The following is a 12,456-nucleotide window of genomic DNA, read 5'->3' on the forward strand; positions in this document are numbered from 1 at the left end:
TCTTGTATAGAATAAAATTATCAAAACGAAATTTTGTTGATTTTTTTCACAATCAGCATCAAGCATAAGTTAGACGTCCTGAAAGAAACCTGATTATTATAAGGATTTCGACGGAAATGTGGCAAATCTGGCGAGGAAACTAGGTTAGACCTCGGAGTTAACATTTTCTACAAAAGAGAAAAAAGACTTATTCGATCATCAGAATTTCAGTTCTTCAAACTGAATTAGTTGGAGAAAAGAATGAAGAAGAGGAACTCAGATTTCTCCATATTTCATAGTATCTCTCTTTTCAATTTCACCATTTTCATCTTTAAAACCCCCTTAAGTTTTAACTGCCAAACAGACATTGTTCCTAATTAATAAATCCTTTTTCTCTTTCTTTTGTTTAATTTTTTCACTTTTCTCATTCCATTCCCGTTTCCGTTTCCAATCTTTTTTGTTCTTCCCCGTCAATCATCTACTGTTTTCTGTTCTATCTGTTTCATTTCGAGTTTCTCCAATGCTAATCGAATCAAATTGTCCAATTACCACGACTACTGAAAACTAGGAATTCTCATGTACAGTCCAATAAATGTAGATTCAAAAACGTTTTTGAAAAACGTGACTATTCTCTCTCCCTTTTCGGAAAAAACTTGGTCAAAGGTTATCACTTTCACTTTTATTCCTCTCCAGTTCCCTTTATTTTCTTCTATTCACCTATATGTTCCAGTGTTTATAAACCGTCAGAACTCATGACTCTCTTTTCTGCAAGTGATAAAGTATGTTCGTAGTGTGAGTCTAAACCAAAACAAATAAAGAACCAAATAGAGAAATGGCAATTGGAAAGAACGAGAGTAGACACTCAAACGACACTTTGTTTGTTTCCTTCTCTATTTCTCTTATCTCTTTTCATTTTCTTCTGAAACTGTTCTCTTATTTTCTTACAGTTTCGTTTTATTCAAGTTCCAATTTTCATTTGACCTTATCGAGAAGATATTTTCAAATCTTATCTGTCATTCACTATCATTTAGTAGATCATGAACAACAGAACATGGGTTGAAAACAAACAACTCATGATCTCTTTCTCGTAATACATGAAACTTCGTTTTGCTGAGTACATTGAGTCTTGTTGAAAACTTTGAGATAAAAATGAATCAACTGACAGAATCTATTCGTTATATTTACTTAGGAACTCATTTCACGAAGCCGGACAGAGAAGGTCTGGGACCGATCACTGTTCTCTTAGACTTTTCATTCTGATTTTGTTTTTTAATTTTGATTTTCCAAAGATTACAATAAGTTTTTTCAACCTTTCAAAGTTGTTTTTTCTTTCAACTTTTCAACACTTGAATCTTGTTTTCTTTCCTTCTTGTTCCTCTTCCTTCCCCTCCTTCACACCTGCTCTTCTTCTGCTCCATCAAGTCCAATTGCAACATTCGTTTCTCTAAGTCTCTCCCATCTCCATACTGTTTTCTTTTTTTCTTTTTCCTCTTCTCATCACACACTCTCTCTTTTTTATCTTTTCAATTCATCAATTCAACGAGACATAGTTTCTATAAACTTTTAGTGATAAAAACGAATGATGACAATGAACGTTTATGTCTCTCTTCTTGTTTCTTCTTTATTTTTCAACCAGTTTCCGGTGGCTACATTCATTGATAGAATTGAAATGAAACGTTGAATTCTCCATAATTTCAGAAATCATGGAGGTTCCTGGACCTCTGCTGGATGCATTCATTTACTACATCACAGTTATAGCTGTTTGTGAAGGAGCACGACACGTGGCAGACCGTCTTTTCGACAAAAAAGGAAATGTTCATCGGTTCATTATTGAATTTCTAGGAACACTTCAGGTTACTACAACAATTTATGAAAATGGTCAGTTTTTTAAAACGAAAAATTAAGAACATTTTTATGAATTCCGTATAGTAAGGACTAGCAAGATCTAGCAAGGCGTCAAAAAGTATAAAAGAAACCTACTCTCCGGAACGAAACCAGTCGAAAATGAACAATAATTTCAGCTGTTATCGATATTCATCTCGGTCGCCAAGCATTTGCATTCACTCTTTTTAGTATGGGAATTGTTTTTGCTCTCTGTAATCGCACTGCTTTCTGTAGTCCGTTGGCACCAATTGAACAATTCCTTTTTGGAAGACTTCGGTATATTTTTTCAACATTCTTTAGTCTCATTAACACATGGAATTTCAGATTATCCGAACTGATTCAAACTCTCGTTGCTCAGTTTTCTGCTGGTTATTTTGCATTCAGTTTCGCTAGAACTATCTGGCTTCGAGCCTACAGTACAACTGACGCTCACTCGAATATTCTTGGATTAATGGAGTCTTGTGGATTCAATCATCCAGTTAGTTTCATTTAATTTGGAAATAATTGTATATGGTTCAATTCAGTATCCAATTTACTATCATTTGGCATTTGAACTAATTGGAACATTCATCGTTAGACACGTTTTGACACGTGCTACTTCAGAATCTCGTGATTCGAGAATTCGATTCGTTTTCCCTGCTCTTTTCATGGCTGCCGTTTTCACAGGAAGTATGTATTCGAGACAAAATGACAACTGAATTATTTTATTGCTTTCAGCTGTGACATTCGTTGGAGATCAAGCACTTGATCCATTGGTAGCTTCAACACTTTTCTATGGATGTAGAGGATTGAGTTTTGAGAACTTTATGTTTGTTTATTGGGTGAGAGAAATGTTTCCACCGCGTCGCTTCATGGTTATTCCATTTTCAGATCGCTCCAACCATCGGCTGGATGGCATCAGCTTACTGGGATTCATTAGGAGAAGAGGATGCGAAAAAGAAAGCTGCGAAGGAGAAGAAAGCAGAAAAGAAACGGGTGAAGAAAAATGAATAATTAGTAGATCAATTTTTATATTGCTATATTTTCTAATTAAAACATTTTTATTGAGCATTTCTTGAGTTAGCAATAGAGTGGGATCATTTATACAAACACATAGGAAGAGTTGTTAGAAACTATGTAAAAAAAAACTCTAATAAATTCGTCAGAATTAACAACTGTGAGACCAATGGAGAACAAATTTTGACAGATTAACTATGAATAGTGAGTGAAATTTGACAACATGGAGCAAACCCTATTGATAACAATATAATAATTGGAACTAAAAAGAATACCGACCAGCGGCAAAAAAAAACTTGAAAAATGTTAGAAACTGCAATGTAAAAATCTAATTAATTCATCCATTTTACACAATTCGGTGCTCCACAAAGACATGGAATTTTGTCTGTAGTGCCCTCCAGTTCGAATTGATAATCGTAAGTAAGCTGAAAAAGAGGATGATTTTAGTTAATATGTGTATGCAATCGTATATAATGCAGTCTCAAGTGTTTTCCGACTGGTCACTAGGCCATAAAATGCTGCTGAAATTGGTTTTTCAATTCACACTGCTGTTTTAGTGGATAAGGCGGGCCATCGAACGTATACGAACGGCAGGGAAAAACAAAAACAGACTTGGAATTTTTGAAAAAAGAAAGATTTTGAGGGATTCGATGCTTACCTCTTCGTTGGAACTTATTGGTCTATTAGCCGTGATTATGATTTTCTTTTCACGTCCGGAGGAACCAGCATCCAATATCTGGGTGGAACAATTTGGATCGCAAGAATGATTAATGTATCTTGCCGGTCCCCCAGCCATCGTGGCGTCAATCACCCATTCCTCATCAATCCGGAACATGTAAACTCCACGATTCTGAGCAGTATAGCGTATTTCACGAACTTCACAAACTTCCGCACGAATGATTTCTCCCTGAAATTATAAAAATTTAGCTCAATCGACGTTGTATTCTTTACCTTGTACTCAATAATGAACTCTCCCATTGAGATATCGTTCTTGGCATATAAACCAAGGCCGGCGATACGTGATCTGGCCAAATAAACACGATCTTTCCATTCCCTTCTCATCTTCTGGTAAGCCGAAAATCCGGCTTGGTTATTTTGATTTGTTTCCATTCTTAGTGACAAAGAAGCTATTTCTGGAGGAATACCGAATGCCCGTGCACGAGCTGCGGCTTCTTCTGTATAATATGACCTTACTCCACGCGTACGTCCACTGTTGGCAGAGGTAACAGAAGTTGCAGCCTGCCGAGAAGCTAACGTGTCGAGTTGTGCTGAAGTAGCTACAGTAGCTAGCGTAGACTGAGCTGATATCACTCCTAATATGCCATGATGGTTATGACTTGTACCACCCATCGGCTGAGGCTTCGTGCGGAAATGTTGTCCGATAGTTCGATTCCGTGGTTCTGCTCGGGCACATCCCATTTGATTTTCCACGAGAGGTAACTCCAAGACAGGACTATTTTGATGACGGTGTTGATATGTGAATATCGTGTCAAAGCCTGGTAGAGACTCGGTAATTTTAGTAATCGCATTTTCATTCAGTCCAAATAATGTTTCTCCGCAAACTTGTGTACCGAAAAATTTCAGTACCTCTCCTTGTTGTTGATCCCTGAGCTGATTCACTCTTTCGAAGATTGGCTGCCATGCTTTAGTTGCAGAAAAACCACGATGACAAATTGAAGAATCTTCCAAACTTTGAACGACGAAGAAGGGGAGGTCGTTTTTCTCCTCAATACGACATTCAAACATCATTCTTTCTCGAGCATTTTTTGGAGACCAGAAAAGACGAGTAGCTCGATATTTGCTAGGAAAGATGTAATCTTTGTTGTGGAACTTTTTCAACTGTGACGGATTGATCGATCCAAGTTTGTGGAAAGCGAATGCACCAATACGAAGGCACAAGTTTGGTCCATCGGATAGATCGAAAAGGCGCATCAACAGCGAATTTTCATCACGTTTAATGTAGATTTTCCGAAGAGCATCCAGCCGTAAAACAACATTTGTGACTTTTTCGTGAAGTTTACATATGAAAGTCTGAAATAAATTAACTGTAATAGACGAGTCAAAGTTTCGAAACTTACTCTATCTTTGATGAAGAATCCGTTGTGCTGCATTGCACATAACACATGATAATTAGCACCACAGTTCATTTTATGACACTTCACACTGGCTCCTGGTTGTTTGCAATGATCACAAGCTGTCTGAGCAGCTCGAACGACTGCTCGATCTACATTTGTAAGCCACCCTGATGGATGTTCGAACACTTCAGCACTCCACAATGCACAATTAACGTGTACCCAATAGTATTCTGTCAGTGAAATCAGACGACCACAACGGAACGTTTCTCCATCGCCGACTCCTCCACAGAACACACAAATACGCTTGTCAAGCTCATAGGGTGGATGAGGAACTCCGATCTTCGGCGAAAGAATGCATTGCTGGAAATTATAAAATTTGTGATGAATTACTTGAGTATTAAACAACGGGAGAAAAGCAACTATACTAAAACTATACTTTCTATAACTGGAGCTCACCTTCACAATACAGAACAAGTTCGCTATTTTAAAGAAGTTTAACCATTTTATAGTAAAATCTAGGTTTGCTCATCTGATAAATACTCAAAACACATAGGAAAAACAATTAACTTTAAGAATCGAAGACCTGTATTCGGAGCGTTATTTGTTCTTTAAATTTCCGTATTAAGAATCGTGTACTTTTGAACCTGCTTTTAGTCAGTTTACCTACCACATGTTGTTGTTGAATATTGATGAAGGACTCATGAATGTCTTGAGTGTACGCTTTCCAATCTTCTCCTGCGGCTGTTCTCTGAGGAGGTGCTTCTTTGGGAGCATCAACTGCCCCAATTAATGAGGAAACTGGCACAATTATGATATTATCTTTTTTGCCTTCATCCATCATGTAACGAGTATCTCTTGGTGATACCAAATGTTCCGTGCTGCCGATGAGCGATGAAGCTGAAAACGCAGCAGCAGGAGGTTTCTTTCCTTGATTGACCGCCTTTACGATATTATCCGAATAAATTTGTTTCAGTTTATTATAGATCTCTTCAGAAACAACTTGTTCAGCAGCAGTCAGCTCTTCATGAGTTAATGCCGATCGACTCAGTGACATCAATTCGAAATAACACTTTCTAGAACAGAAAGATACCATTTCGTCCTTTTCTTCCAGAGTAGCCTCTTGTGAGAGCACTCCTAGCTTGGCCATCGTAACTCGAAGAGCTGGCACGCCATCGATTGATACGTTACACTGCTTGCACTGATACTGTTGAGTCGAATCGACTACTTCATTTTTGACTTCTCTGAAAACCGGGGCCGCAGAAGCATCTTCATCCTCCTCTTTCTTTATTTCTTTTTCAACAGATGCTGACGGTGCCCTTGAAGTGGAAGTTGTCTGTCGGATACCTTCGGAAATTCCTTCTGGTTCTGGTGAGAAACAGATTGGTGACTCTGGAGGTGTGTCTTCCATCTTCCATGGAACTTCTTCTTTTAGTGCCAAAAGATCCTTCAGTTTTTCGTTCAGTTTGAACACTAGGTCTTTCTTGTCTTCTACAGAACTTTCTTCTCCGATATCACTTGTATTGAAGACTAGTTCCACAGTAACTTCTTCATCTCGGTCAATAATTTCGTTAAACATACTCGATTCCGGTTGTATAGGAGCCTTTCCTTCATCCATGTAACGAACACAACAGCGAATGTGATCTCGAACGGTATGTTTTTTATTGAAAAGTTTACAAAGGGCTGCATTTGGGTTCAAACATGTGTTCTCATCCATTTCATCTTGGATTACATCGTCTTCAGAAGTTGGCATCGTATTGTTGTAAAGAGCCACAAGACGAATCGGTGGTTCTACTTGATACATATTTACATCATTGAAAATTAGTGCTTTCTGAGCTCTCTCTTCGTTCCCGAAAATTCTTGTTCCACGTTTAACGTGCATGGCACCGAATTCTCCAAGCAATGGTTTTCGCTCTCCTACAACTGCCATCTCTGTCAATCCATACTTCACAAATTCACATCCAGCTCGGTTCAAACGAGGCTCACGCTGTTTCTTTGGAATATCGCCACACAATCGGAATCTTGTTCGCATAGTTTCCAGCCATGATTCATATTCGCCACCGGCGGGATAAGAGGAAGTAGCCTTCTTCTGATTATTTCGTTTTTTCTTAGGTTTCGGTCCATCCTCCGCGATATTAAGTGGCTGAGCTGATTGTGGCGTCATAGGAGGATGTTGTTGAACTAATTGAACACCAGGATGATGTTGTGGTGGTATTTGTCCTTGAGGAATCTGACCAGGCATGATGAGGCGTGGAATTGGAGCACCTTGGTGGTGCATCATTCTTTGCATTATGTGAGCTGGTGGACCGCCATGCATTGGATGATGAACTTCTTTCTGAGACTCAATATGTTGATGAACATCGGCCAGAATAGCATCAAGGCACTGATAAGCTTCTTTCATTACTGGATCTGTTATCTCATCGAAACGAACTCCTCCCATAATTAATGCAGGATGTCGCATTTGTACCTGTAACTTTTTGTTAGTTTCAAAATGCGGAAATCGAATAATTACCATTCTCCTATGCATTTCCTGTTGTTGCTGCTGATGTTGTTGCATCGTCATAGGAGGTGCTCCAGGTTGCTGTCTTATTATAAACTGTCCAGGTCCAGGTCTCATCATTGGCACTCCTTGCAAATGCAACATCCTTTGCTGTTGTTGTTGTAAAAGTGGAAGATTAATCGGAGCCTGAGTCCCTGGTTGCGGATGTCCTTGAGACTGATTCATTCCTAGACCCAGTGGTGGAGGTTGAGCCAGCATCTGCTCAGCATGGGCAGCAAACTGTAATTCTCGCAGATGAGTTTGTTCTTTTTGAAGAGGTGTGACTTCTGATTCATTTCGAAGAATTTTGTTATGCAATTCAAATTGATGTAAAGCAGTGTCTTGACTTTTCACATCTTTTTTCATGTTTTCCATTTCTCCTTGCGTTGATTTGATTTGCTCGGTAAGCTGCGCCAGCACTTTTTGATCATTATCATTCAAATCAATTTGTCGTCCATCATAATCAGGTGCTGCTTGTTGTGTTCTCACCATTTGGCGTTTTTTCGCGGCCAAGTTCTTCTTCTGCTTACGAGCTTTATTCAACTGTTCTTCAAGGGATGCAAGGAGTCTTTCGCGATCGAGTTTTACTCTTCTCATTTCTTGCCAGGTATTGTAGAACACAGCAGACAAATGATTGGTTACTCGAACTTGTTTAGGTTGCTGCGATTGCTCAATCTGAGAACCAAATGCACTTGATGAAGATGGTTCTCCTGGGTTTGTTGGAACTTTGAATCCGAACTGATGGGGAGCTGGAGACTGAACAGTTGGACTATCAACAGAATTTGTGCTTTGAACATTCGTTCTACGCGGCCGAGGTTTACTCCCACTTTTCGTTCTGTTATCACGAGCACGGTTAACATATTCTTGGCGATCATCTGAGCTCAAATTACGCCATAGTTTTTGAATTTGCTTGACGCGATCGCTCCAAATTGGAAGTTGCACTTTTAAATGAGGATGCTTTTCATTTGCATACAGTACAGCTGCCGTAGTTGCCATCAACCCCGCCGGCTCATCTTCTTCCCATCGAGCAGAAAATTGGTATCTATCTGGAGCATCTGAATGACTTCCACTTCTTGCAATAGCGGTTCGCACTCCCGGTGCATGCTGAGCGAAGTTAACTGGATTCATGCCATTAAGATTACCATCTTGCGGGCCGAGCATACCACTTGACATACCTCCTGTTGATGTAGATGGTTTTTGATCTAGATTGAAAGCTGAAAATTGAAAATAAGAAGATGAAATCAATTGGATTAAACTCACTAGTTGGTCCGTAACTTCCTTCCGGTAGTTCACGTTTGGGATGTGTTTCCCCTTGGAGACTATCTTCCAATTCTTCATCATCTTCATCAAAGAAAATAGACAAATCCATCTCGTCGAAGTTAATGTCTGTGTCCATGTTTCCGAAATCTATACCTTCTAAGATGTCGTTCTCTGTTTGGTCATTTCTCAACATTTCTGCGGCATCCTTACACAACGTGTGTGATTTAAGTGGGCGTTCTCTTACATATCTTCCATTGAACTCAGCTAGCATAGGTTCTTCTATATTATATTCAACTAGAGACTTTCCTTCAACTGCTTTAATCCCAAAGAATGCTTCTTGAATTTGAGGCGGATAAGCGTCTTCCAATTGAGATCTTCGGGGTTTTCTTGGACGTTTTGCTTTTTTCGTATCGTCCTCTTCCGCAGCAGCTTCCTCGGTAAGGGCTTGAATCCGATGGCGTGGGAGTTTCGCATAGAATCCGCCGATACCTATTCGATTCATTCCACGTCGACCGCTCGGATTACCTCGCCCCCGCCCTCTCTGTCCTGAGATTGATAAGGATGAACCTGGCTCCGAAGCATCGTCTTGGGGCGTAAAATCTTCTTCGTCTGAAAATATAGACACTAGTAATGTTTTAATTGCTACGCTTACAATGATCAAACGATTCGCGATACTCTTGCATCTGACTTTTGAGAGCTGATGGAGTGTACTTCGATTTGAGAATCTCATGAGCGTTTCTGTCCAGTGCAACGTTATCACACCACACTGTGTCAGCTTCAGAGAAACCATTTATCTGCGCCCGGTTTGGTCGACAAGATGTGCACCGCATTCGGTTCAGTGCAGCTTGTTCCAGTTGCTCGTCGGTGTGTAATCCTTCGCAGAATCCATGATGCCATCTAAAAAAAATTTCGTTCAATTCCGATATTTGAATAACAACAATAATTCGGGAAATTTTTTCCAAACTCACTTGCTACATTGACTGCATTTAATTATTTTCTCGTTCAAATGATATCCTCTATTACAACGTGAGCAGCTTTGCAGGGATTGACACGAATGACACAGCCCTTTTGAAGTTAAGTCGTTTCCAGACGTTGATTTATGATTACATCGGCGACATCGTGAACACCATTGGCATCTCCAGGGACCTTTTGGGATGGCTTCCAATGGTGGCTTTATACAATACATATGATAAGACACATCACATTCTTCACAAAGAAGCAATTTCTCCTCGTCACCACCAGCACCACATCCCTCACAGAATGTGCAGTCCAAACATCGCCAACCTCGTGTTATAACTGCAGAATTTAGTTGAAACTTCTGAAAAATTATTGTTGATAACATTTTTATTATCATTTGTGAACCAACTTTATCATGTAGGCTTATACAATACGTGTGATAAGTTTGAGCGCAGTTTGAACATGCAACCATCGATGCCTCGACTCCTTTTCCAATCGATCCGCAAACCAGACAAAGTGGAGCCTAAAAAATTATAAAAACTATTGAAACTCAAGTTGTTGTCTTACTTTTCCCATGAACTCGTCGTTTGATCTGCACACAATTGATATTCTAGTGTATTCAACTTCATCCGATCTTGATGTACCTGATTGTCTTGAGTTTTCATCTTCGAGAATGGATTCATCAACTTCGCGGATAGTGTCAATTTTATTTGTTTCTTGAAAATTCGGCACAATAGTTGGAGATTGTTCGGGGAGTGGAGTCTGAACTGGAGGGGGAAGGGCAATGGGAACGGCATTATTCATAATGCTGGAAGGAAGAGGTACAGAAGGAGGAATTTGGGTCGATTGGATGGTACTTGAAAGCCCAATACTATTTTGAGGCATCATCTGGAATCCAACGGAGTTCATATGCATCAATTGAGGGTTTCCTGGATGATACATAGGCATTCCCATTGGCGCTGGATTTCCATACTGTACTTGTTGAAGCTGAGATGCTATTTGTGCAGCACTTCCTCGTCCTCTTCCTCTTCCACGACCAGGTCCTTTTCCCGATGATCGAGGGGTAGTTATTCCGTTTCCACGTTTTCCTCGCTTTCCACGGGTTGGTGTAGGTTGTGAAAAATCACCCATTGCTTGAAATTGTGTTGCAGAAAAAAACCCAGTTGGTCCAGGATTCGTTTGACGACGTGAACCGGTTGACTGACCTCTTCCCGGTTTTTTCTTACCACTTCCACGACCGCGCCCTCGAGTGCTAAAATAATTAACTGGTAAAAAGTTAGATCAAAAATATATTTTGCTGCGTCCATTTAACTTTCCCTCCTAAAAAAATGCGCAGGTCTCACCGCGATCACCTTAAAGGCGCAGAGGAAAACGCGGAAAAGAAATGGCTCCTTTGGACACTTTTTCCGCGGAAAAGTTACTTTGGACGCAGAATTTGTTTGAAACGAAATAGTTTCAAGTGCACTAGTTTAAAATACGATACACACTCACCTCGTTAGAACAAAATCTTCGTCATAGTCGGAAGTTTCTTGATAAAATGGACTGCTGTTCCTGTCGCTATCGTTTGTAGCTCCTCCATCACTAATGTCGTCCATTAGCTGTGATTGTGTTGTGAGCATTTGTTGAACGTGGTGCTGATGCTGGTTCATGCTAGAGGATACCGTCATTTGAGAATAGATATCTCCTCCAAAGTCGGGATTTGATGGAAAACTGGACGACATCGTGCCTGAAGACATGTGCAGAGACATTTGTTGAACTGATGGATCACTGAATGGTGACAACGGAGCATTCTGTGAACGAGACGATACAACAGATGCAGACAGCATCACATCTTCGCTGAGAATTTGATTCCGACGGCGACAGAGCGAGCATATAAACCCATTCAAATGCGAAACTTCTGATGAATCACAAGACAAATGAAAACTTCTGAAAATAAATTATACGAACGAATAGTAGCATTCTCCAATGATGTTTCTAACGTAAAATACTTACTTTTGACAACTAGAACATTGTCTTGAATCTGCAGTGACCATCCTCTGACAAGAACCACAGCTCATTGTTATATCGCACTGAAATATTCTTTCAAATATGTAACTAAGTATCATAATATATACCTGCCGGGCCATATCCAACGACATGGTTCCAGTACTATTCATCTCCATGCAGCTTTGACATAGCTCCGTATTATTGACAGCAGCACCGCCGCATTCGATACACTGGAGAGAAAGATTTTCATAAATTCTGTTGCATAAAGTACTTACAATCATTTTTTGAAATTAAATCCCTTCATATAGACTGTAGTCTTTTCTTACTTTTGAAGTACAGTGAGTTGAAGAGATCTGTAATTCTTAGTTGCAGTATTTATTTTCTTTTTTCCATTCAAATAGGAAGTAAACAACTAATTCATTTTATAGCAACTACTTAATAGGCTTCGTTAAGTTTTTTATATCTTGATTTTGTTCGAATTTCCGCCATCCTCAAGAAAAAAGGATGAAAAAGGGCGGGGACACTTCTATATCGATTATTTGGCATTTTGCCAAATGTTTCCCGTCTGCGTCTCCACAGCGAGCAATTCGTAGGTTCCCCCTTCAACGTTAGACCTACGATTGGGGGGACCTTACGCACAATTGTTTGTTCGTCTGTCTGCGTCTCTCTGGCACGTTGCCAATGCCTCGAATTTTACGCAAAAATACGGTGTGAAAAAAATTTTTGAAGGAAATTAAAAAATTTCAAGGTTTTAGACTTATGCGTGTTCATGAAATAAAAAGT

The 12,456-nt window shown here is 39.7% G+C and overlaps 2 protein-coding genes across 2 annotated transcripts; one reads left to right on the forward strand and one right to left on the reverse strand.

Moving 5' to 3' along the window:
• Positions 1–1,682: 1,682 nt before the first annotated feature.
• On the forward strand, positions 1,683–2,856 carry GCK72_010338 (uncharacterized protein; the record flags this gene model as incomplete). The annotated part of the gene is made up of 6 exons (XM_003110665.2): positions 1,683–1,857; positions 2,001–2,139; positions 2,188–2,341; positions 2,388–2,532; positions 2,581–2,684; positions 2,734–2,856. The coding sequence occupies 6 exons, from the start codon at positions 1,683–1,685 to the stop codon at positions 2,854–2,856; spliced, it is 840 nt and encodes a 279-aa protein (XP_003110713.2).
• Positions 2,857–3,191: 335 nt separating this feature from the next.
• Positions 3,192–11,954, reverse strand: GCK72_010339 (uncharacterized protein; the record flags this gene model as incomplete). Its single annotated transcript, XM_053727812.1, has 15 exons — positions 3,192–3,284; positions 3,518–3,766; positions 3,811–4,890; positions 4,938–5,294; positions 5,602–7,398; positions 7,444–8,684; positions 8,731–9,339; positions 9,383–9,627; positions 9,699–10,048; positions 10,097–10,210; positions 10,255–10,939; positions 11,179–11,613; positions 11,680–11,756; positions 11,802–11,903; positions 11,949–11,954. The coding sequence occupies 15 exons, from the start codon at positions 11,952–11,954 to the stop codon at positions 3,192–3,194; spliced, it is 7,440 nt and encodes a 2,479-aa protein (XP_053587389.1).
• Positions 11,955–12,456: the final 502 nt, after the last annotated feature.

The sequence above is a fragment of the Caenorhabditis remanei genome, chromosome III (assembly GCF_010183535.1).
Source record: "Caenorhabditis remanei strain PX506 chromosome III, whole genome shotgun sequence".
Lineage (NCBI taxonomy): Eukaryota > Metazoa > Nematoda > Chromadorea > Rhabditida > Rhabditidae > Caenorhabditis > Caenorhabditis remanei.